At 37.3% G+C, this 23,250-nt stretch overlaps 1 protein-coding gene across 2 annotated transcripts in view; it reads left to right on the forward strand.

Moving 5' to 3' along the window:
* The window catches only part of ST6GALNAC5 (ST6 N-acetylgalactosaminide alpha-2,6-sialyltransferase 5), a 90,305-nt gene that overhangs the window by 61,196 nt on the left and 5,859 nt on the right, over window positions 1-23,250 (forward strand). The window contains exons 3-4 of one of the 2 annotated variants that reach the window (XM_063298139.1): window positions 9,792-10,201; window positions 20,271-20,378. In XM_063298139.1, the coding sequence (XP_063154209.1) occupies window positions 9,792-10,201; window positions 20,271-20,378 (518 nt within the window). The remainder of the gene's footprint in view (window positions 1-9,791; window positions 10,202-20,270; window positions 20,379-23,250) is intronic. The other variant, XM_063298140.1, reaches the window with a different exon arrangement.

The raw sequence follows: 23,250 nt of genomic DNA on the forward strand, positions 1-23,250 counted from the left end.
TTTGCCTGAAAAGTGATATTTTGAATTTTTAAAGGTGTTATGTCATTTTTCTGCTTAATTTTGTAACAAAAGTCATATTTTGGTCATTGGCTACCCTCCTGATAAGCCAGCAAGTTCAAGCCAGCAAAGAAAGTGAGAATTTGCCTGGTTTTTTTCTTTTTCTTATTCACTCCCCAACTCAGGGAGGTGTGTGTGTGTTTGTGTGTGTGTGTATGAGAGAGAGAGAGAGAGATGGTAACAAAGGCTTCTCCCCTGACCAGGCCTGAAAAAAAGGGTGAGAGTTTGCCTGTTTTGTTTTCTTTTTCTTATTTGCTCCCCAACTCAGGGCTGTGTGTGTGTGTGTGTGTAAGAGATGGTGAGCAACCTTTTTTAAAATGACATCAGCAGGCAGAGGCTTCTCCCCTGACCAGGCCTGAAAAAAAGACTGAGAAGTTGCCTTTTTTTTTCCTTTCCTTTTTCTCATTTGCTCCCCAACTCAGGTGTGTGTGTGTGTTTGAGCTGGTGGAGTCATGTGAGAGCTGCAGTCTGATTTTAACATACCTAAAAGATGTTCAGCAAGTGTGAAATTCCAATCTCTTGGTTAAGAATTTGGGGAGCAGATTTTCAGTAGCGATGGTGATATTTTGTTTTGTAAATTGTGTGAAGTTAAGGTATCGGCCCAAAAGCGTTTTAATATTCAACAACATTGTGACACCGCGAAACACAAGAGTTGTTTAGCAAGATTTACCTTCACTGAGAACAGGCAACGTCTCCTTTTCGAGAGAGCTGCTTCTTCAACTGCAGGTTCATTACATAACCAGTCAGAATTTTGTAAGGATCTCTGTACAATGATGGTTACTTCAAATGTTGCCTTAAGGAAATTAGGTAGTGGTAGCCTCAGGCACTTTTTGGAGAAGTAGACCAGTCACCCGATTCCAAATGAATCAACTGTAAGGAAAAATTACATCTTTGCTTGCCATGAAGATGTGTTAGAAAAGATAAGATCTGCTGTTGACAACAATAAGATAAGGGTTTTAGTAGAAGAAACAAGTGATGTAAACGAAAGATATGTAGCCAGTGTTATTACTGGCACTCTGAAATGTGACAAGCCTGGTGAAGTATTTCTTCTAATATGTGAAACTCTACAAAAAGTAAACAATTCCACTATTGCTATGCTCTTTGATGATTCTATGAAACTACTCTGGCCAGATGGTGTAAAAAGGAGAAATATCCTTCTCTTTGTAAGAGATGCCACTCCATACATGACTAAAGCAGCCAAGGGACTTAAACTTCTTTATCCAAAAATGATCCATATCACATGCCTTGCACATGGTTTACACAGAGTGACCGAAGAGATTCGAAGCAGCTATCCTGATATAGATAAGATAATTTCAAATGGGAAAAAAAAGTTCATTAAAGCTCCACTTCAAGTACAAAGAAATTGCTCCTACTTTGGCTCTCCCTCCCCAACCTGTCGTGACACATTGGGGGACTTGGCTGGATGTGGCTATGTATTATTTCACAAGTTCTGCTTCCTTGCAGCGGATAGTTAAAGAATTTGACTGTTGTGAATCTTCCTCCATCAAGATTGTGCAAGATTCTTTTTCTGAAACCTTGGCTGGAAACAGCATATATAGGATCTCACTTTAGTGAATTATCAAAGGCAGTCACCCACCTTGAAACTGTAGGAATGGGACTTAGTGATGCCCTGAACATTGTAAAACAAACTGAGAGTGATTTAAAGCAAGCAAAGGGGAAAGTGGCTGAAAAAATTACTGATAAACTGCAGAAAGTGCTGCAATCTAATCTGGGATATTCAACACTTTGCAAAATAAGTAATGTTCTAAATGGACTTGAAGCAAAATTTGAAGACTTCGAGCAAGAATTTTCTCCAGGTGAGTTTGCTTTTTTCAAATTTGTTCCTATAACCTCTTGTGATGTCAAATGGAGTTTCTCCAGATAAAACAACATACTGGTGGACAACAGGAGTTTTGAATTTGATAACCTCAAGATGCACATGGTCATCCAATGCAATTCTGCTGTTAATGAAAAGGAAGTGAAGAAGAATAAACCTTTTGGTTTGTGTGTGTGTGTAAGCACAGATTTTTAAAAATTGGGTGCTAATATCAGAAACATTGTAAAGTCATATTTTTGCTTTAAAAGTCATATTTTTGCTTTAATTGGTCATATTTAAACAGTTGTAAGGTCATAAATGCTTGCATATTTCTAACATTTTTGGGTCATAGAAATCCTTGCCCTGTTAATAACAGATTATGTAAAAATGCATTCCATAAACTCCATGGGGGTTGGAAAGCTTACGAAAAAATTGAAGGGAAGCAGGATGGTTGAACAAAGGACCTTATTTTTAATAGAAATCATGCCAGTTATGATGGACTTTAAAGGTCAAAATTAGGTCTTGTTGAATTGGGGCAGAAACTAAAGGATATTTCAGAATTAGCAGCATGTGTTTTCAGTGGCCCACTCCAGTCAACAGCCTAGGTACTATATTATATGGTGTTTGTAGTTTGAAAGAAAGCTCTTCAAAGTCCCCACATATATGCACTGAAAATAGGTACACTGTTATTGAACAAAGAACAAAGGAAGATTATTTTGGACAAAACTGTCTTATGTGCTTCTTCCAACTCACATTAAATGAACACACTGGTGCTTGTTAATGCTTTTTTTAAAACCAAAATGCACTTCATTTTGCCTTTCCAAGCTGCTTTACCTTTCTATCCTGTTGTTGAAAATCCATCAAAATGACATGTGAAGTGTGTGTGTGTGTGTGTGTGTATAAATAAATAAAAACAGTTAAGTAATGCTTGAGAGGCAGTTTGGTGTAGTGGTTAAGGCAGCAGGCTAGAAACCGGGAGACTGTGAGTTCTAGTCCCCACTTAGGCACAAAGCCAGTCTCTCTCAGCCCTAGGAAGGAGGCAATGGCAAACTACTTCTGAAAAACCTTGCCAAGAAAACTGCAGGGTCTTGTCCAGGCAGTTGCCAGGAGTCAAAAACTGACTTGAAGGCGCGTGCACGTGTGTGCACGCGCATGTGCACACACACATACCCATAGTACTGCTTTAGAAATCTTAGTTCACAAAGGCATGAACATTTCAATATATAAGGATAGCTTTCTTGGTAGTTTGGGAAGGTTCATTTGGGAATGATAAAAGAACTGGATCTGTGAGACTATTCCAAATGTTAGATTGTTCTGCCAGGCTAGACAGTTTTACTTTTATGTCAAATTGCCTCAGTAATCATTAAGTACTCCTGTGGTGGAATTTTCATTACCTTATAATTTATGACCACATATGAGAAGGTGTATTTGACCTTTCAAAAATGATACTATAAAAATGCCTAATTTCTTAGTGTTAGGAAAACAAGTAAATGCTGTATCAGGAGAGACCAAGGCATCTCTTACTTTCTGCTCCATAAAACAAAACCAGCCATCATTGCTAATTTATATCTTGGTACACTGATTTCTAAAAAATAGTTTCATACATATATGTCTCTCATAGAAAATTAAATGGTATGTCACTATGCTGACTTCAGCTTTCTTTCAGTTAAGCTTCCTAAGAGGCCCATGAGATTAATATATAGAGACACGCTAACTGTGTGTCTAATGACACATAGATAATTCTCTGCCACAGGAAATCATGGCTACTAATTTCAAACAGTATTAAGAGCCGTCTGTCATATGCTGAAAATACTGAGTACTTTAACAAGACTGAACTTTTAATGCTGAATGTACAGTAGTAGGGCTTTGCATAGTTACTGCTCCCAAACAAAAATAACTGTGGCACAAGAAATTGCAATTGCAGAGACAAGATGAAAACCTTGACTTATAACCTGCTATTAAAAAATAATTGACTGGTCTTCATTATCACTGTTTAAGTTTCTTGAAGTATAGATAGTGGCTATGCTGAACTATTTCCTTGGATGTAGATACTGTTCTTCATTGACCTAACTATGATTCTCTGAAATGTTTTCATCAAAATACAACAAAGCAAAGTACTTGCTTAGTCTGTGAAATGGACAGGTGAGCTGCAAGTATTTTTCATAACCTCAATTTGGACCTCAAAAGAATTACATTGAAAGTCATTCTCCATTCTTTCAAACCAGAAAATGGTATCCAATTTCTCTCTATTATGGCTTGAGCTAATTTGACCTATAAAAATAATAGTAGTATTTCCATTCACCAAACTGACAAGAAATTAATTTATTTTTTAGAAATGGTTAATGTGTTACTACACATTACAGGGCCACATTACAGAAGGTACTTACATTCTTTTTAGTAAACATTGATTTTACTTTGCTTTAGCATTTCGAATGGACCTTGAATATGGTTATCTTTACAATGAGGGGTGTGTGCGTGTGCGTGCGTGTGTAATTTTGATGAAATATATTAATAATTTTTATTAAAGATATTACTAATGATATTTATTAATGAATCCTTTATATCAAACAAATCAATTTTTCATATCAAAATTGAAATGATACAGAAAACTAAATGATACTGAAAATTCTGTAAAATTGGGTTTGATATATGAATGGCTATTGTCAGCGCTTCAAGATAGACCAAAGTTGGAAACCAAAGATGTGCAAACTAGTACTACTTTTATTATAAAGTTATAGTAACAGAATCTTGCAAGTTTGAATGTGATTTCCCACTCCCTCTCTTTAGCTTCATGCGAACTAGAGAGGGTCATGTCTGAGATACTTTCTCAAATTACATTTCTGCCCTGGACTCACCCTGTTGTCTTAGTTGCATCTCTTCCTACTGTTCTTAAAGGGTATTCCTTCTGCCCATTACAGCTATTAAAAAAGTGCTCCGTATCGTCATTTCACTTAAACACTTAAAGTCAGTGTTCTTCTCTGCTCTGTGTTGGTGAGATCACACCTAGAATATTGCATCCATATCTGGGCACTGCATTTTAGGCCACTGACAAACTTGTGTACTGTACATTCAAAGGAGAACAACCAAGTGATATGGAGCCTTAAAAAAAAATTACAAGCAATGGTTGGAGAAATTAGATATTGCAGCCTGGAGAAAATAAGACTTGTCTTAGGTATCTGAAGGGCTGTCATGCAGAAGACAGGACAAAATTGCTTAGAGTTGTTCCAGAAGATGGAACAAGAAACACCTGGTTTCAACTACAAGAAAATAGATGTTGGTTGAACATAAAAAGAAATTCCTTGCAATGAGAGCTCTTCAACAATAGAGTAGGTTATGTCAGTAGGTGGTAGAGACCGTTGGAGATGTTGGATGGCAATATGTTTGAGAGGCTATAGTAATGAATTCCTGCACTAGATAGAGGGTTGGACTACATAATCTCCAAGGTCCCTTTCAATCCTTACTGTTTATTCCATTATTCTATAAATGCTTCTAGTTTCCATGACCCATGTTACAAAAACAAAGTGGAGTTAAATCCAGAACACAATAGAAGCACAGTGGCATTCTTTTCTATGGGGCATATGAGCAATCCCTCCCTTAAAGATTAAATATTTTTTGACATTCCAGTCCTTGCTATAAAACGTAACATCACAGTTGGCAAGGCTATTACAGTTTTATTGGCATCACTACTGTAAGGCACTTGGACTTAATAACTCAAATATTTTTATGTTTTTGACATTTCTTATGTCTATACTGGTGTCACCATGAGGTGGGAGATGATTTTAAAGATAGTTCAGCACTCTGGGAACTCATGTTAACAATGGAAGAAAATATTCTATGTTTTTACATTCCATGCCTAAGTATACGTATTGACGTTTGAGATCTGTCTGTCTGTCTGTCTGTCTGTCTGTCTGTCTATCATCTGTCTGTCTGTCTATCATCTGAAATGCAGTGATAAGCACAAAAGCTACTCAGCTCAAATCTGATACTAAAAATGCTGAGCAAATACTGAGAAGTACTCTGTTTTTAAATTCTTAGCATGTTTCTTTCATACAAACACGTATTTCTTTGTCTGCTGGATCTTGGAGTTTTAGAAAGATAATATCAGAATCGATTCTGCTTAATCTAGGTCTACATGACAGCTTCACTGAGAGCAAAGGAAGCTAAATCAGAGTGAGGGCAATACATTGGTTCCTTTAAACAGTTGCTGAAAGATGAAGATGCTTTTTGTCACTGATTTTTTGTATGATGCTTCCTTTTCATTCAACCCTCCATATATCTTAACCATGAATCTCCAGTGTTTTAGGGCTCTTGGGCGTCTTTTAATTCTAGGGAAAGTTTGTAAATCTGATAATAACAATTGTCTTAGTAGGCATAGTAGTAAGGCATTCTGGGAGCTGTTTTGGTTGAAGTCTTAAGTACATAAACAAGCAAGTAAAAATACTGTCACAGAATTGCTAGCATTAGTTGTGAGCAGTCACAGTGTAGTAACACAACAAAACACTTTTTTTTTTAAAAAAAAAAAAGGAAAATTACTCAGGGGACCATCTTTTGCTTCAACAATGTACCCATTTCAAAGAAAGGCAAGCCAAATTTCCAAATCATATCTAAGCAAATTATTCTGAAATGTAAATCCTATAAATTATGTTTGCAGTATAGGAATGTAACTGCTAATTTTGTGCTATCCCCAAACTCTCCCCTTGTTTTGTATATTACCAAGTGAAACCAACAAAATCTCCCTTAACAGATATCTGCAATTTCCAAATGTTTTCCTTCCTCTGGATCATCCCTAACCATTTCTCTATTTTAAAGACACCCATTCAAAACATACACTTTTAATCCATTGCAAGCATATGCAATCAGTCTTACAATCTGAAATCTAGTAAGTTGACTTCTGCTGCCTCATGCCTCTAGACCAGTGTTTCTCAAACTTAGCAATTTTAACATTTGTGGATTTCAACACCGAGAATTCCCTGGCCAGCATGCTGGCTGGAGAATTCTGGGAGTTGAAGTCCATGCATCTTAGTTACTAAGGGTGAGAAACACTACTCTAGCTTACTCATTCAGCCACCCAGTTTCTCTAGCTTCCTGTCCCCACACCATTCTTTCCCTTTCATTCCCTGATGTTACAGCCTGACAACTTTATCCAGAAGCTTTTACTTCCTGTCCCTCTCCTTTCTTTCTGTGCTGGTGAACATGGCTGGAAAACAGATCTTCAACTATCCTGCAAATTTTCTGGAATTATGTCTTTTCTCTCATTCTTCTCTCCTTGCTTTCTTGAGCTGGTTCTCTAGAGAAAGAAAGTGAAATGGAATAAAATAAATTCACTGAGAAAGGAGATAACAGCATACCACAGATTATTTTTGCTGATATCAAGTTTGATTTAAAAGCAAAAATAAACAACCTTGCCGAAACTGATTGTGTGACTGTCACAGTGGTTAAGTGGTTTTATAAGCAAGGAATATGGATCAGGTCACCATGTTTTACAGCTGTAAGAACTTTTGGAATGTTATATAGTTACTTCGATTTATATAGATGCCCCCATCTCAAATATGTGACTCTGGGCAGCTCATAGCAATTAAAACTATATTCATAATAAAACTTTAAAAAACATATGTAAAAACAATATATAAAAAACATTCAACAACACAACCTGTAGCCAACGTATACCAAGAATCACCAACAACAGTCAGCACAGCTACTGTACAGACACTATTACACACCTGGGTCCCCAAGCCCAGTGACAAAACCAAGTCTTTAAAGCCTTACAGATGATAACAGACTTGAGAACATGTCCTATGTAATGGTATGTGGGAATGACCTTTGGAGACAGGGCAATGAGACACAACCAAGGGAACAGTCAGATAAAAGGCAGTTTATCCCACAGCAGGAATATGGGCAGGGCAAGAGGCTCAGAAGAGACCCTCCCTAGTTTTTTGGCTGTAAAGAGGACGGGGGGAGAGAAGTACTTTCAGACTTGCAAGATTCTGATCATGTAACCTTACAATAAGGTAGAATTAGCTCATCTGATTGTGTTTCCTGTCTGGTCTACCTTGTAAGGCTGAGACCTGTGAGGACAGACTGAAGAACTTGAGAGAAAAAGATTTAAAAAATGGTTTTATGTAGAGGTACATAAAAGGGTGGCATGGGGAAGATGGTCAGATTCTATTTTTCATTGTCACAGAAACTGGGACCACAGTTTATAGCTACCTAGATTTTATTTAAATATAAGGAAAAACTTCTGATGGTAAGATCTGTACAACAATAGAGTAGTTTACTTAGGAAAGTTGTGGGTTCTCCATCTCTGGAGAATTTTTAAGAGTTTGGACAGCCTCCTCTCAAGGTTTTCCTGCACAAGGTTGGACTTGATGATCTTTGTGGCCTCTTCCAAATGCACAGTTTTGTGATTCTATATATAAAAGAGCAACCTAAGCAATGCTGGGCAAATTTCATTAGCCCAGAATTCTGATCCTATGGAATTGTATTTTGTTTGCAAGAATAACACCATGAAGCATCATATTTTCTTATATATGAATATGTAGCAGCTGTAAAATGCTCCATTTATGATTATCAGAAACCCTTGAATTGAAGATAAAAAATATTTCAATCAAGCCAATCATTTTAATTTGGGAAGCCATGAAGATAACAAATGAAATATCCTCTTGAAGTAACTGCAAATGTTGTTTTGGAATTTAGTTGAGTTATGTTTGTCTGGAAATATATATTGGGGCTATGCAATTATAACACTAAAAAGTGGTGTCTGGATGCGTAAAACCCAGATGTGAAAGATAGGAAAAAATAACTGTACTCAGTTGGCATAATTGTTCAATATGAGAACGCAGTGTCAAAGCAAAGTTTCTGAAATTTTTTAGTGCCTGAGGCATAAGAAAGGGAGGTAGACTAATTTGAAATAATCCTTTCTTTTAAAAAAAATAAAAATCTCCCACTGATCTAGTAGAGTCGTGTGAACATTCAAAGAGGAAGTCACATACTGAAGCATTAAATTACTTGTTTGAAATGGTAGAAATGCCAACCCACTTCCTTGTTCCTATTGTATATAAAAGCTTGTCACTTTTAAAGAAAGAAATTAAAATACACTTGTATGGGTTAGAAGCATATTTGCCCATGTGAATGAAATGACTCATTGGGATCTAGACAATGAAAAGACATTGGGATCTAGTGGGAGCTGTCAGCTAGAAAAATGGAACAGGAAGACAATAGGCATTTATTCTCCTTCCATTCTTTGCATCAATTCTCATGCTGGCTGGAAGGTCCATCCCCCTAGAGCAGCTGTTCAGAAGAAGACTACAAAGGGAATGAGAAACCAGTGAGATCGAGTCTCCATCCTTTTCCCCATCACAAGTAGAATGCCCCTAAAGGCTAAAGTTGATGCAGTCCTATGGGTTTTTATTGCACTCATAGTTCCCTCCCTCCCTCCCTTCGTTCCTTTTTGGTTCCTTCAAGTCAGTTTTTTTTACTCCTGGTGACTGCCTCAACTAGTCCCTGCAGTTTTCTTGGCAAGGTTTTTCAGGAGCAGTTTGCCCTTGCCTCCTTTCTAGGGCTGAGAGCGAGTGACTGGCCGAAGGTCACCCAGCTGGCTTTGTGCCTAAGGCAGGACCAGAACCCACAGTCTCCTGGTTTCTAGCCTGGTGCCTTAACCACTGCACCAAACTGGCTGTCTCATAGTTCCCTAGATAAAGAAAAAAGTGTTTCTGCAAATTGGCAATAATTTGCTAGGCTACATTGATTTCTGAGGTATAGTGGATAGGGGAAAGGAACTAACTTTTCATCATGACATTGGAAGCCTGCCACTTGCATTTAGTTTGTTCTTTTTTTTACCATGTATTTTTGTTATTCTGGAGAATTTGGATATGTATTGTGACATATTTGGATGTATACTGAGACATTTATTTCTCTGCAGCCTTTGAAAATGCATTGCACAAGTTGTGCTCTAGTAACAAGCTCTGGACACCTTTTGCGAAGCCAGCAAGGGAACAAGATCGATCAGACAGAGTGTGTAATACGAATGAATGATGCGCCTACACGGGGATTTGGAAAAGACGTTGGAAACAAGACAAGCTTGCGAGTTATAGCTCATTCCAGTATCCAGAGAATTTTGCGAAATCGCAATGAACTATTAAACATGAGCCACGGGACTGTATTTATCTTCTGGGGCCCAAGCATTTACATGAGAAGAGATGGAAAAGGATTAATTTATAATAATTTACAACTGATGAATCAAATACTACCTCAGTTAAAAGTATATATGATATCCCGACACAAAATGCTTCGATTTGATGACCTCTTCAAACAGGAAACTGGGAAAGACAGGTATGAAAACAACTATACAAGAATAGATTAGAAAAATATTCCTATATTTAGTAGAACAATTACTTGACACATATGCTCTCAATTGAAACCACTCTGTAGAATGTAGGAGGACAGCCATGTTAGTCTATGGGGACAAAAAATCAGGAAGAGCCTGGTAGCACTTTTTCCAACTAACACATTTTATTAAAGGCTGTTAAGTTTCCTGTTGTTGGTATTGATATGTAGATTGATCCCTTCATTTTTTTTATATATAACTTTTATTAAGGGTTTAAATTGCAATAGTAAAATCTAATACAAACTGAAAGAAAGAAGAGTAGAAAGAAAGAGTGAAAGGTGCAAAGGAAAAGAAAAAATGTAGAAAATAGAAAAAAGAAAGAAAAGTAAGAATATAGTAAAGAAAAATATATAAAGTGGCTTCCAACCTTCATCACAAGTATAAACAATTTTAGTAATTCTTCACCCCCTCTTAGTTTACAACCAGTGATCTCTTCAGCCCATATCCCATCTCTTATGTATAGACAAATACATAAAACATCATCTTTTCAGTCCTGGTGTCAGCGGAAAGTCCATTAAATTTTACCAGAAATAACAACTTATTTTAACCTTGATCTAATAAACCAACTTTATATTTATTCTTTAGACCATTCAAACTGTCATAGAATTTGTTTTCATTTCTTCTTTGTCCCTTCTCACAAGATTCTTCAAAGCTTTAACAAGCCTCTTTTATAAATCCAATATAAAAAAAATTATCCAGCTCTTGGATTATTATTTGTATTTCCCTTCTGATCTTTGAAACATCAACAAGTTTATTTTGTATGTCTAGTGAGACATTCTATTCCATGTCATTCTCAAAGCCTGTCTATAGATCCACTTTTGATGCCATCAATGTCTTGTCAAATAAAAATTGTTCCTCATTTGCCATTTCTTACATAACATTTTTTGGACACAGTCTGTCCATAGAAGCAAACATCGCTATTGACATTGTTGATACTAACTTCTGATTCTGTTTTTCAAAAGTGTCCTTCAGTATTTTCAATGTTACCATGTTACATAGGTCACAGTTAATTAACTGTCAATCAGGCTATCTTAGTGTTCTTTAAAAGGTGCCAAATGTGGTGTCTACTCATTGGCTCTTCATTCTTAGCTGTGGTTATTGGCTCAGCTTTTTGCAGAGTCATCTTCCTCTGGAAGTCGATATGTAGATTGACCTCTTCCAATGTGCTTACCACTGTGCTGTTCCCCAGATTTTCTGGCATAGCTTGGTTAGAACCTTGAGTGATTCTTCTTCTGTTGCTTGCCATATTTCTGTAGATATTCCATCAATTCCTGTAGCCTCTTAAACATAGTAATGACTGAAGTGCTGATCTAACTTCATCTTTACATATGTCTTTACATATGTTGTTGTAATTCTTTTATTTTCTAAGGGCTCTGTAAAATTCTAAAGTTCCTTCCTGAGATCTTTGTCTTTCTTGGCTATGGCTTCTCCTCTCCTCTCCTCTCCTCTCCTCTCCTCTCCTCTCCTCTCCTCTCCTCTCCTCTCCTCTTCCTTTCTTGGCAATTTGCAGAGTTTGTTCTGACATCCAGTCTTTTTGTTCTTCTTTTTCAAAGAATCTTTGGCAGTCTCTTTTCACATTTGTCTTTAACATATTCTTTAAGTTTATTACACAGTTCCTCTGGTTCCTGATCAATGAGATTCAGAATTTCAAAGTGATTCCAGGTGTTCTCCTTGAAAACGGCGAGTATATACTCAACACCATATAGTGGAAACTGGTTGCCTTTCTTCTGCTGCTTTAGCTCAACTTGGAACTTCCACATGAGCAATTCATGATCTGTTCTGCAGTCAGCCCCTGGTCACATCTTTGTTGTTATAACTGAGCTCTTTCCACCTCCTTCTACCAATAATAGAATCAATTTGATTTCTCTGCGTGCCAACTGATGATGTCCATTTATATATAGGTGTTATTTTGGTGGTTTGAAGATTCTGTTAGCAATGAAGGAATAATTGGATTGGCAGAAACTAATAAGTGGTTCTCTTACTTAATTTCCTAAGCCATACAGTCCAACTACATTTTCCTCCTTAGTATTTCCAGCTTTGGCATTACAGTCCCCAAACCACATCTTGCTTGGATGTTCTACCAACTTCAGATTGAACTTCATCATAAAACTTGTCAACCTCATCTTCTGCAGTGGTTGGAGCATAAATTTGGATGTCATAATTGAGGTTTTTCCACAAAGTCTAACATTATTTCATCATTGATTGCACTGTAGCTAAATGCTATTCTTGATATACCCTTCCTAATTATGAAAGCAGTGCCATTCCTTCTTTGTTTTTCATGTCCTGAGTAGTAAACACTGATCTTCTGAGTGAAAGTGTCCAATTACAGTCCATCTTAATTCACTGATGTCTAAGATGTCAACATGTAGTCAATTCATTTTTCACTGTGTTGTGCTTTCCCATGTTTGTGCTTCTTATATTTCATGTTCCTATCATAATTCTGTCTTAGCAGCTTTGAGTTTTCCTTTCCTGCATGACAACATGAGCAACTAGGTGTCCTAAAGGCCTTAATCCTGCCAAGTCATATGCACCATTAGTATTCCAAAAGATCCTTAGCTCTTCCTCAGTAGCTTGTTGACTGCCATTCGAATTGAGGGGCCCATCATCCGGGACTATATCATCTATCATTTTATATTTTCTATCCCTGTGGCTTTCTTGGTAAAATACACAAGTGATTTACCACTGCCTTCCGCTGTGCAGTATGAGATGATGTCTTTGCCATTATCACTAAAGTGATAATCCATGTCTGGTATTTTCCTGTATTGCTGTTGCCCATTGTAGATACCTGCTTGCTTTAGCTGGGCAGCTGGGATGACCTTCGCACCTTGGGTAACCCTGCTGGGAATATATACTGTTGGCATATGCCCTTGGTGCTCTTCACTCATCCCTCTCAGGATCAGCCCCCTGCCACAATGAAGCAGCACAGCAGGACTTGGGGAGGAGGGAAACTCTGTAATTAATAATAAGTTTGAGCTGTGAGCTGTAGGTGGCAACCAGTGATGTTCTGTTGTTTTGTTTCTGTGATCCCTCTTAAAAGCTAAAAGCTTTCTTAGGCACTGAGCAGCAGGTCCATACTTGTATACAGATGGGACTTTATCTCCACCATTGAATGGGAGGTTGCTAACTCACATACATCAAAAGGTTTCAGGCAATCCTGGAAGGTCTCAGTAAATACAATGGGTTTTTAACACATCACAATTGACAATTGATAAAGTCCTTGTCATCTGTCTCTCATGTAACCTGCATCAGCATAGCTAACCTGTCTTCCTCTCCTGCCCCTCTCCCCGTTTTAAATCCTACATCACTCTAGTTACTCTAGGCATATGACGATGTGAGCTGCAGCTGAACAAAGCTTATGCCTTTTAATAAAATTTATTGTTTGGGAAAGATGCTACCAGACTCCTCCTGATTTTATAGAATTTATCTTCTTTTGTTTTTATTAATGTTAATATTTTTGTGTGTCAAATAATTTTTGCAGTATAGCACAGTGATGTAATCATATAACGTATCTGTGCTTTAGCTTTTAAATACCTAAATCAATATATAATGAATACAGTTGGTAAATAGAATTCTAGGACAGCACAATGTGAAAGTAGATGGTGAATTTAAATCTTACTTTAGGTAATATACCTGAACAAACAATTCACTGGTTCTGAAAAGGTAGAATTGGTAGGTTTTTCTTTATTGAGTCAATGCTGTCATTTGGTGAATTATAAAATCTACTTATTGCCTTCTTGGAACATTTTAGCAATGAAACTTTCTTTTTCATACATTAGACGCCTCTGAAGTGCTCATCTTATACTTCCAACTGAAAAAAGGAAAGTTATTATGACACTTGCCTCCTTTATGAGCCCATTTATGGCCTACAAACAGATCTTCAGATCAATTTGTTTAATAAGTGACCCTCTGTATAACTGCAAACTACATTAGAAATGAATTTCTTCCCCCACAAAAAAGAATGGATTTATTTTTATTGCTTATGTACTCATTATCTGTTTTTTGCACGGTGAAAACATGATGACAGAATAAGTACCACTTACACATTTATGTATAAATTAAGAACTCACTTTGGAGAAGAATACATCTAATATGGTGTTGTTTGCTTTTTCCATTTCAGTGTACCATTATCCTCAATAGAAGTGTTCTGCAGCTTACCCTGTTACATTCTTTGGAGAAAACTTTCATTTAAAACCTTACCATGATTTTTAAAATCCAGAGCCAAATACAATAGCCACTCAGTAATAGACCATCAATACTTAAACCAGTTCTCATGATTGTTCCATGTTTTATTAATCCTAGAAACAAATTCCTCAGCACCAGATGTCTTTCTGTCCCTTCTTCCTGCTGCAATCAGATTTTGGTGCAAAGATCATGGTTTGTACTAAGTCAGATATTCTCTATTATAGAAGAAGAGGACTGTTGCTTAATGCCGATTATTCACCAGGCTTATGGAATCTGGAATGATTGTCTGAAAGGGGCCATGAGCTTAGGCTCTCAGAACAAGAATAACGATTAAGCAAAGGGTGAACAAAACTGTACAGCCCTTTTCATACTTGGCCCTCTAAACATCAGATATCAATCCATCAGTTCCCTTCCCAGTCTCCCCTCCTTCTTTAAAAGAGATGTTTAGTGATGTGCTTTCTTCTGTCAGCTTTCCATAAAATGTATCAGATTGATCAGCTAGACACTGAAGCTGTATGAATCCAGCAGTCTAGTTCTTAGCTGATAGGCCAGATGCTAGACAAATGGACAGGGCATTCCACAGCTATGTATATTCTCCATTTACCAAACAATTCAAACAGCAAGAGACATTATAATCCTGTGTGGAAATCATCTTATGCCATAAATGTTAAAAGGATGATATTTAGGGGATAGCCCACAGGTTAGGTTTGGACTATCAAAATATGAAGTATACCACTCAGTAATATAATGAAATACACAATTCTGATTACTTAGAGATCCAGGGAAGTACTTACATAATGTGTAAAACAGAAGTTTTTTATAAGTATTCTGTTTTCTGGGTAAGCCCTCAGGTGTATATTCAGGCTTTTTTTACTGTAACGTGTGATGACAGCACTACTTTACAAATCATGGGGCCTTAAAACTGGTACCAGGAGAATGGCATATCTGTCAGCTTCAGGAATATAGGAGCCACAGTCCACTGTATCTCTGTTATGAAAAGATTATCTGAAAAGAGTAACAACAATAACAGAATTAGGATCAAGATTAGATATAGTGGTGTCCTGGACTCTTGATCATACATGAGATGACATATTATTCTTTATTTATTAAGCAAACTTACATAGTCAAAAGAAACTCTGGGAGGCAGAGTAAAAACACAGTATACTAAAAGGACTATTTAAAACAATAAACCCCAATAAAAGTCACATTCATCCACCAACCACCCCATATGAGCTCCATCCACAGCCTGGCCCCACAGCCTGGGGGAAAAGCCAGGTCTTCTTATGTGGAAAATATCTACATGTATTCCATGCATTTCTGGGCATAGCATTGTCAGTCCCTCCGGACTATGGTAAAAGAGCTCAGAGCAAGCCAGCAGGTATATAGTCAGTCTTGAACCCTCTTTAAAAAGTTGGGGGATTCAGAACCCTGATTTGCAACAAGAAACACACATGGAAGCATCTAAGGGTAGAGAAGAATCTGTTGATTGCCAGACAGACAAAGCTATGAAAATATAGGGTTTATAGGTTATTTTATTCCTTATGCCACTAAAGTTCTTTGAAGTCTGAATCAGGTAAGGAAGAGGTGGAGGAAGAGAAGAAGCTGGTTTCTGAGTGTCATAAAAAGGCCAGTTTGAAAGAAAGGTGGATCAGATTAACATGAGAGAAAAATAGAGGTTTCATGCCCCTGTGCTCGCATTTGCTTTCATCCCCCAACATATTCTTTCTATTCTTTCCCTAATTTATATACAAAATAGGGAAAGTAACAGTAATGGAAGAATCCTCTCCCTTCCCTTAATCTGTGTTACAACTGGAGGAACAGTTGTGTTTGGTAGGCCAAATGCAAGGATTATCGTTTTTTTTAAGTTGCAGCTTCTGCATTGCATAAAGACTAAGAGCTGTGGTAGACTACAAATCCCAAAATTATTCTTTCAATCACAATATATTGTTGAAGGCATCAGCAGTTGCTCATGAGCTTTTGAACCCATGCTTCTTTCCTACCTTTTGCTGCTATTAACCCTGCCTTAAAATTTTGTGTGGGGTTATCTTTACATTTACTGATTGGTTTCCTGATTGGCTCTTCTGCATTATTAAATCAATAATAAATTGCTTTATGATTGGTCTGTAGAAAGCCTATTAATAAGGAAATAGATTTGACCAGAAACCATACATAGCCAGCCTAAGTCTAGACATGCTGCTGAAAATATGTCTAATGACAGAGCATCTTTAAGTCAGTAAAGGGTAGAGTCACTCTGATATGAAATCAGTCAACCTTTGTCCTCTTAGTATACCTGGGAAAATCTCCATAGTAAACTACTCTGGAATATAAACATATTATTATGTTAAGCCAGAGATATTTGGTAGAAAGAATTAATAACTAATATAGGCTGCACTATTATAATAATTTTTCCAATTTTTCAACATGTGAAGTCCCAACCCTTTTTCTATTACATGTCAATATAACTGCAAGATAGTTCACTATAAGTCCCATTTTATAAGACAATGTAAAAAGGAAGACTTACCATGAAACCTGCCAATGAGTCATGGTTGAATAAACTTTTGACCCATTATCTGTCTTGTTCAAATCTAACTCACCATCTACATCAATCTTCAGAAAAGATGCAGGGCCATAGAAACCATCAACTCTGTAACATGCTTATGAGTATTTCTTAACCATCAACTACTCTTGTATCCTTGTCCAGTATAGTCATATATTCTCAAAATGTGTAGCTTTCATGCACATAATACATTTTTAGAACAACTAGGCAGCAATATGAACATGACAGTATCAAAATATATAGGCCTCTAGTATGGGTATGCAGCATACTAAAGGAATTGAATGTAGATTAAACGAACTATCTAATAAAGTGAGATTAAATAAAATTCTTTAACATATATAATATAAATATTTACTACAATATATTGAGTAGACTAGGTTCTTTTTGGAATTAATGAGCATCAAATTGCAATAGTAAAGTACAAAAAGGCAAACTACAGAAATATAACAGCTAATGCCATTTCTATAGTAATCTTTGGTATTATGATTGAAAAGATTGATTTTAACATCTTGTTAAAAATACTTATTTTAAAAATAAGCCAAAAACATCTAGAAAATATTAGCAATTAAATGGAATAGTGAGTGATGTAGACTGTAGAATAATACGCTTTCATATTACCAGAGTAACTGTACTTGAGTATTGGTTTATAAATGAGTAAAGGTTCATTAAAGAAAACTATGATTCAGGGCCAGTAATTAAATTAAAATGCATAAATAAGTTGCTGAAAGAACATTTCCAGAGAATTATAAATGAGTCTGTGATTGGAGCAGAAAGGTAACCTCATATGCTCCAAGATTTATTGGAGCAATGTGTTACATCATAACATTAAGAAAAAACGATCTCCATAATAAGCATGTGGCATGCTGTCTTTTCTGTCCTTACAACTTAGAGGGTATTAAACCAGGAGATCTGATTTTGTAATATTCCTCATTTTTAAAATAAAAGATCTAAAACAATATACTCCTTTTTCTTTGCTTTCAGAATGTGAAAGTAGCATTGCAAGAAAGAAGCAGATTTACACTGGTTCCAGGGAACAACTACATGCACAAACAAATGTTATGGGGCATAGTGCCTTTGGAGATAAAATTCTCACCTCATCTCCTTAATCTCTGACAATGCTGATACTTTGTTTCTAGTATTTAATTTATTTCAGTATAACATAAGTAGTTACGTTATTCTGGATGTGGAAGAGATAAATGTTTACAGCTATTATAATACCCACATCTGTCTACCAAAGTTCTCTACAGGAAATAGTGGTCTGTCAAAAATACATTTACTGATAACTCCAACTCACTGAAGTCTTTAGCTAGTTTTGTATATAGAAGTCTTTTTCAGATCCTCCTCAGTGTATTATATTACGAAATTTATCATTCTTCCTTAGCTTTAGTTTATACGTAATGCCATAATTTAACTAGGGAACCACTTGTTTTGCTTGACCATATGTACATGAAAAATTACTCGGTTCAAGGGTAGAAGATGTCACTCTGTCTATCTTGTGGTACCAAATGGAATGTCTATCTCTGCAGGAATTGCTGTTGGCCTCTATTTCATTGTTTACAAAGCTCATCTTATTAACCATGTTTCTCCATTTCAGGACTACCATAGTATATTCATTGGAAAAACATTGGAATATGTTTGTTTATTTATTATTCCAATTTCTATCACCACCCATCTCCCCCAGAAAAGGTGAACTCTGGGCAGTTTACAAGAAAATTAACCATTTAAAAACACGAATATATAATTCATATGTATTACATTGTTAATAAAGGCACTTCATCTTAGTGCTCTTCAAATCTGGGAGGACCTCTATAATGTTGGCTCATTAGTGCCCAATAACTCCAATCTGAAGATTGTATTTGTAAGAAACACGACACTTAAATTGATAGGAAAATATCATGCCACTTAATATGCAAATCCAGAGTGTGCTCTGAAAGTTTTCAGGCACAAGTTTAGCATTTCAGTGGGAATTAAGGCCAGAGCATTTCAAGCAGAATTCCAAGATAAGTCAGCTGTACTATGAGGTTGACACATGAGTTTAGGCAGCCTGATTTCTTTCTTACATGCATAAATGCTAAGTATTTATCTCACTCTGTGGGCACATTTAAGAGAAAAGTTTAGTTTACACATTTCTCCTTGAAAGCGTCAACATATCCCTATCACAGTTTACACAAGTTCTAGAAGCTTGATAATTGCTTTGTGGGGGAAGAATCTTGCTTAAGTATTGTGAAAATGATTGAGAACTTGCTTCTGAAAAAAAGGTGACTCAGTTTAAGATTATCCCTTCCCAAAAGGAAGAGTAGAGAGAAAATAAATTCTGTGGAATACCCAACATTCCCCCTTTGCCACTTTATGTTTGCCAACTCTATCCAATCCTAAGGATTTCTCTACCAGTAAGTGGATGCATATAACATATGCATATAAGTGTATGCTCGTATAAGGTACAGTATGTATGCTGAAAGCCACTCTTAAAAAAAAGGCTAGGACAAAAAATCATCATCAACTAATACTCTATAAAGATGACTCATTTTTCAAATTAATTGATTCCCTATGTGCACGTACAACCATTTTTCTTTCATGCTTTCCTACACATACATACACACACAAAAGGACATTCTCGCTCCCTTCTTGCTGGAGAAGAAGAGGAAGAAGAAGAAGAACCAAGATGGCTAGAGATGGGGAAAAGAAAAGGGTAGCTGTACTAGGAAGGGAAGGAAAGAGAAAGGAGACTTGAACTTGATGGAAATGCTCCAGAGCTCTTCCAGGACTATTCATTGCAATTATTTATATCCGTTAGATGGAATTGGAGACTGTTGCTCACCATACCCAAGCAAAAATGTTCCAAGTCATGTGAAACTTCACATTTTGTTGCATTGTTGCATGATCAGTATATTCAGCCTGAGCATGCCATGTGCTAACAAAAAGTCTGTTAATTCTTCCATTAACAAGATAGAGATTTGAAGTTTTTCTTTCCCATTTAATCAGTGGGACTAATGCAAACATGCAGTTTACACTTGAATATTATTCAAGTAAGTGCACAGATACATAGTACCACTAATGTCAATATTAGAATGAAAAATGTAATTACTAAATACATTTGTTCACAACCAGAATAATATAGTTGAACCTATTACGTGGCGTGGGAGTACTTTGAATGTTGACTGCCCATGTGTATAACTTCTATGAATTTTAATAGGTAACTTTAAAAAATCCCTCTAACATGAAGTTATCTCAAGTATTATTTGTCACCTTGGGAACTTAATTGCTTCTGTTTTCAGGAAGATATCCAACACTTGGCTGAGCACTGGATGGTTTACAATGAGCATTGCATTAGAGCTGTGTGACAGGATAGACGTCTATGGAATGGTACCACCAGATTTCTGCAGGTAACTATTCATCTGGATTTATAATTAGGTTGAAAAATTCAGTCTTACAGATTACGTACACACACACACATGCCTTTATACTACTCAGAAAGCATATGTAGGGTGTTCCTGAAGCTCTTAATTAGCATGTCCTGTGATTGAGTTTTGAAAACAACAAACAGCATTTAATTACATTTCATAAATTATTAAAAGTTTTTGTTTGTACTGTGAGGAATTAATTCACGTCTTGTTAGTTTGCCTTAGTCTTTGAATATTTATTAGGTAAACATAATGCTATAGAATACATGAAATCAATTTCTAGAGAAAAAACATTTGAAAATATTGATTTCAATTTTTTTTAACAGATTCTTCTGAAAAAATAATCTAAATCAAGATTGTATGGGCATGCATACAACACATACAGTTACTGGGATGTTTCATTTATTGTCTATGACCTGGGTGTGTGGTTTGCTAGGTTATGATAGGTCATGCAACTAAGCACATTAGAGTGAAGAGGACAATTATGCTATTTAATGTGAAGATCCATTCTTCGGCCTGTATGATTTACAGATTTCAATTTCCACCATAAAACTTCTGAGTGAAACAGACATGGCTTCAGCATTATAACTGCCAACAGTATGGCTGCACACAAAACTGAAAACATATTTTCTTTTAAGTTTGAATGGCTTTGTCCTATTTCAGATTTACTGTTTCAAAAGTTCTGTATTCTGTTAGAAGAAAACTCAAAATGTTTCAAGTGTTTTGGCTACAGACTCTAGGACTTAGGGCCAGCAGCTGCTCCCTCATTCTTCATCCTAGGGCTATGAGAGTAGGTAGAGTAATAGTCCAGGCGAAGTGCTACCAGTTACTAAAATTACACAACACTTGATCAAGGAGATTACTTTTAAAATATTTTTGGAAACATTAAAATAAATCCATGTAAGAAACAACAGGAGCACAGCACTGCTCTATTCCATTAACACATTTATTTATATTAGAATATGTTTTGAACAAAACCTTCTTGCACTTCCCTGCCTCTCTGAACAGAGAGGTAGGACTTTCTTTAAATAAACTTTTTGTATCACTCGGACAATAGATTACAAGACCACAAGGCAATAGATTACACAACCAAAAAGCTCTTTAACATTCCTTTCAAATAGCACATCTCCTTCTATAATTTCTTAATTTTTGAATCCTGGCTAATTTTTCTGTAGGCACTGACACCCACTTATTTAGCAAGCAATGGATTTGATCTGTGTCTTTTAGCTCCCTTGTCATGCACAAACCCAGAAAAAGGTCACTGTTTTATTGGTATTTTTGCTTGTACATGGTGCTTCTTGTACATTAGTTGCATGAATAAAGTTAAATTACACAAGACACAAAGCTCATCAAAATAACCCAAGTTAGCATAGGATCCTTGCATCTGTAAATACATTCTAAAAGTTCAAAGCAACAGGATACAAGCCTTCATAGAGCATGGATGCTGATCTTAACAAAAGACCAAACCAACATTATGCTTTACAACAGCATTAGCAATACTTGTGTGTGAAGCACATCATGCACGTATACATACACCTTTGCATTACCTTCTTGCAAAATAAAGTGCAATGCAGGTGGTCCTCACTTAACGGCCACTTGTTCAGCGATGGTTCAAATTTACTACAGTACTGAATGAGTGGTACTTACGACCAGTCCTCGTACTTATGATGATCGCAGCATCCCCACAGTCACGTACAATCTAAGTGTTCTTAGATTACAGGTAGTCCTTGCTTAACGACCCTAATTAGGACTGGAATATCTGTTGCTAGGCAAAGCAGTCATTAAGTGAAACGTGACCACACCACATAGTGACGGCAGTTCCAGTAGTCATTAGGCAAGGACCTCATGCTTCTACCCTGCTGCGCTTGCCTCTGCTTCAACTCCACCCTCCTATCTCCCCCCCATCTCTGCCCTTTTGGCTGCCCTGCACTCAGCTGCCACTGCCTACACCTGCCACCCCCCCACTCCCAGCTGACCTTTGCCATCTTCTTCCTTCTGCTGTTGATGAGGTGTGCAAAGGGCCAGTAGCTGCCTTGGCCAGGCATGCCTCGTCAGCAGCAGGAGTAAGGAAACAGTGAAGCTCAGCTGGGGCACTGGGGGGTGGCAGGGGTAGGTGGTGAAGGTGGAGTGCAAGGTGGCCAGAAAGGCAGAGATGGGGAAATAGGTGGAAACAGGCACGCTACGGTCGTAAATGCAGGCGGACTGTCAAGTGCCTGGCTTTCGATCACGTGACGGCTTGCTGCAACAGCTTTAATGTCAAGGGCCAGTCATAACTACCATTCGTTCAGCGCCGTTGTAACTTGAATGGTCATTAAGGAATACACATACTACAGTTGAAGCTGTGTTCAAATGTACATGGATAAAGTATTATTTTCAACCACCTTGTAGAAAATGCGTTCTACGGAGTGTGGGTGAACACTGTTGGTTCTACAGTGTTCAGCAACACCCGACAAGGGGCGTGCCTTGGCATGAAGGGGCGCCTTTGAGTGAAGGACATGCTTTTGCTGGCTTCATACAGACCTTGTAGAAGATCTGTAGGTGGTGGAAGAACTCCACATCCTCTGCTTGGCACATGCTGTCAGGCATGAAATTTCCCCATGTGAGGCTGTCCCACCTGCGCACCCTCCCCGAGCCTTGCTGCACTTGCACCACACCTCCCCGGCCACTTGTGCACCCTCTCCACTTGGCAGCCGCCACACCAAGCCCTGCCACGCTCATGCCACACCTACCCAGCCACTCACACACCCCCTCACTCCCTCCCCCACCCAGAAGCAGCCACTTACCTGCATGCTGGCCTGCTTGCAAGCAGCCTGGGACTTGAAAGTTCCTGCTGCTTCCCCACTGACTTTGGTTG

Source organism: Candoia aspera, chromosome 3, assembly GCF_035149785.1.
Source record: "Candoia aspera isolate rCanAsp1 chromosome 3, rCanAsp1.hap2, whole genome shotgun sequence".
NCBI lineage: Eukaryota > Metazoa > Chordata > Lepidosauria > Squamata > Boidae > Candoia > Candoia aspera.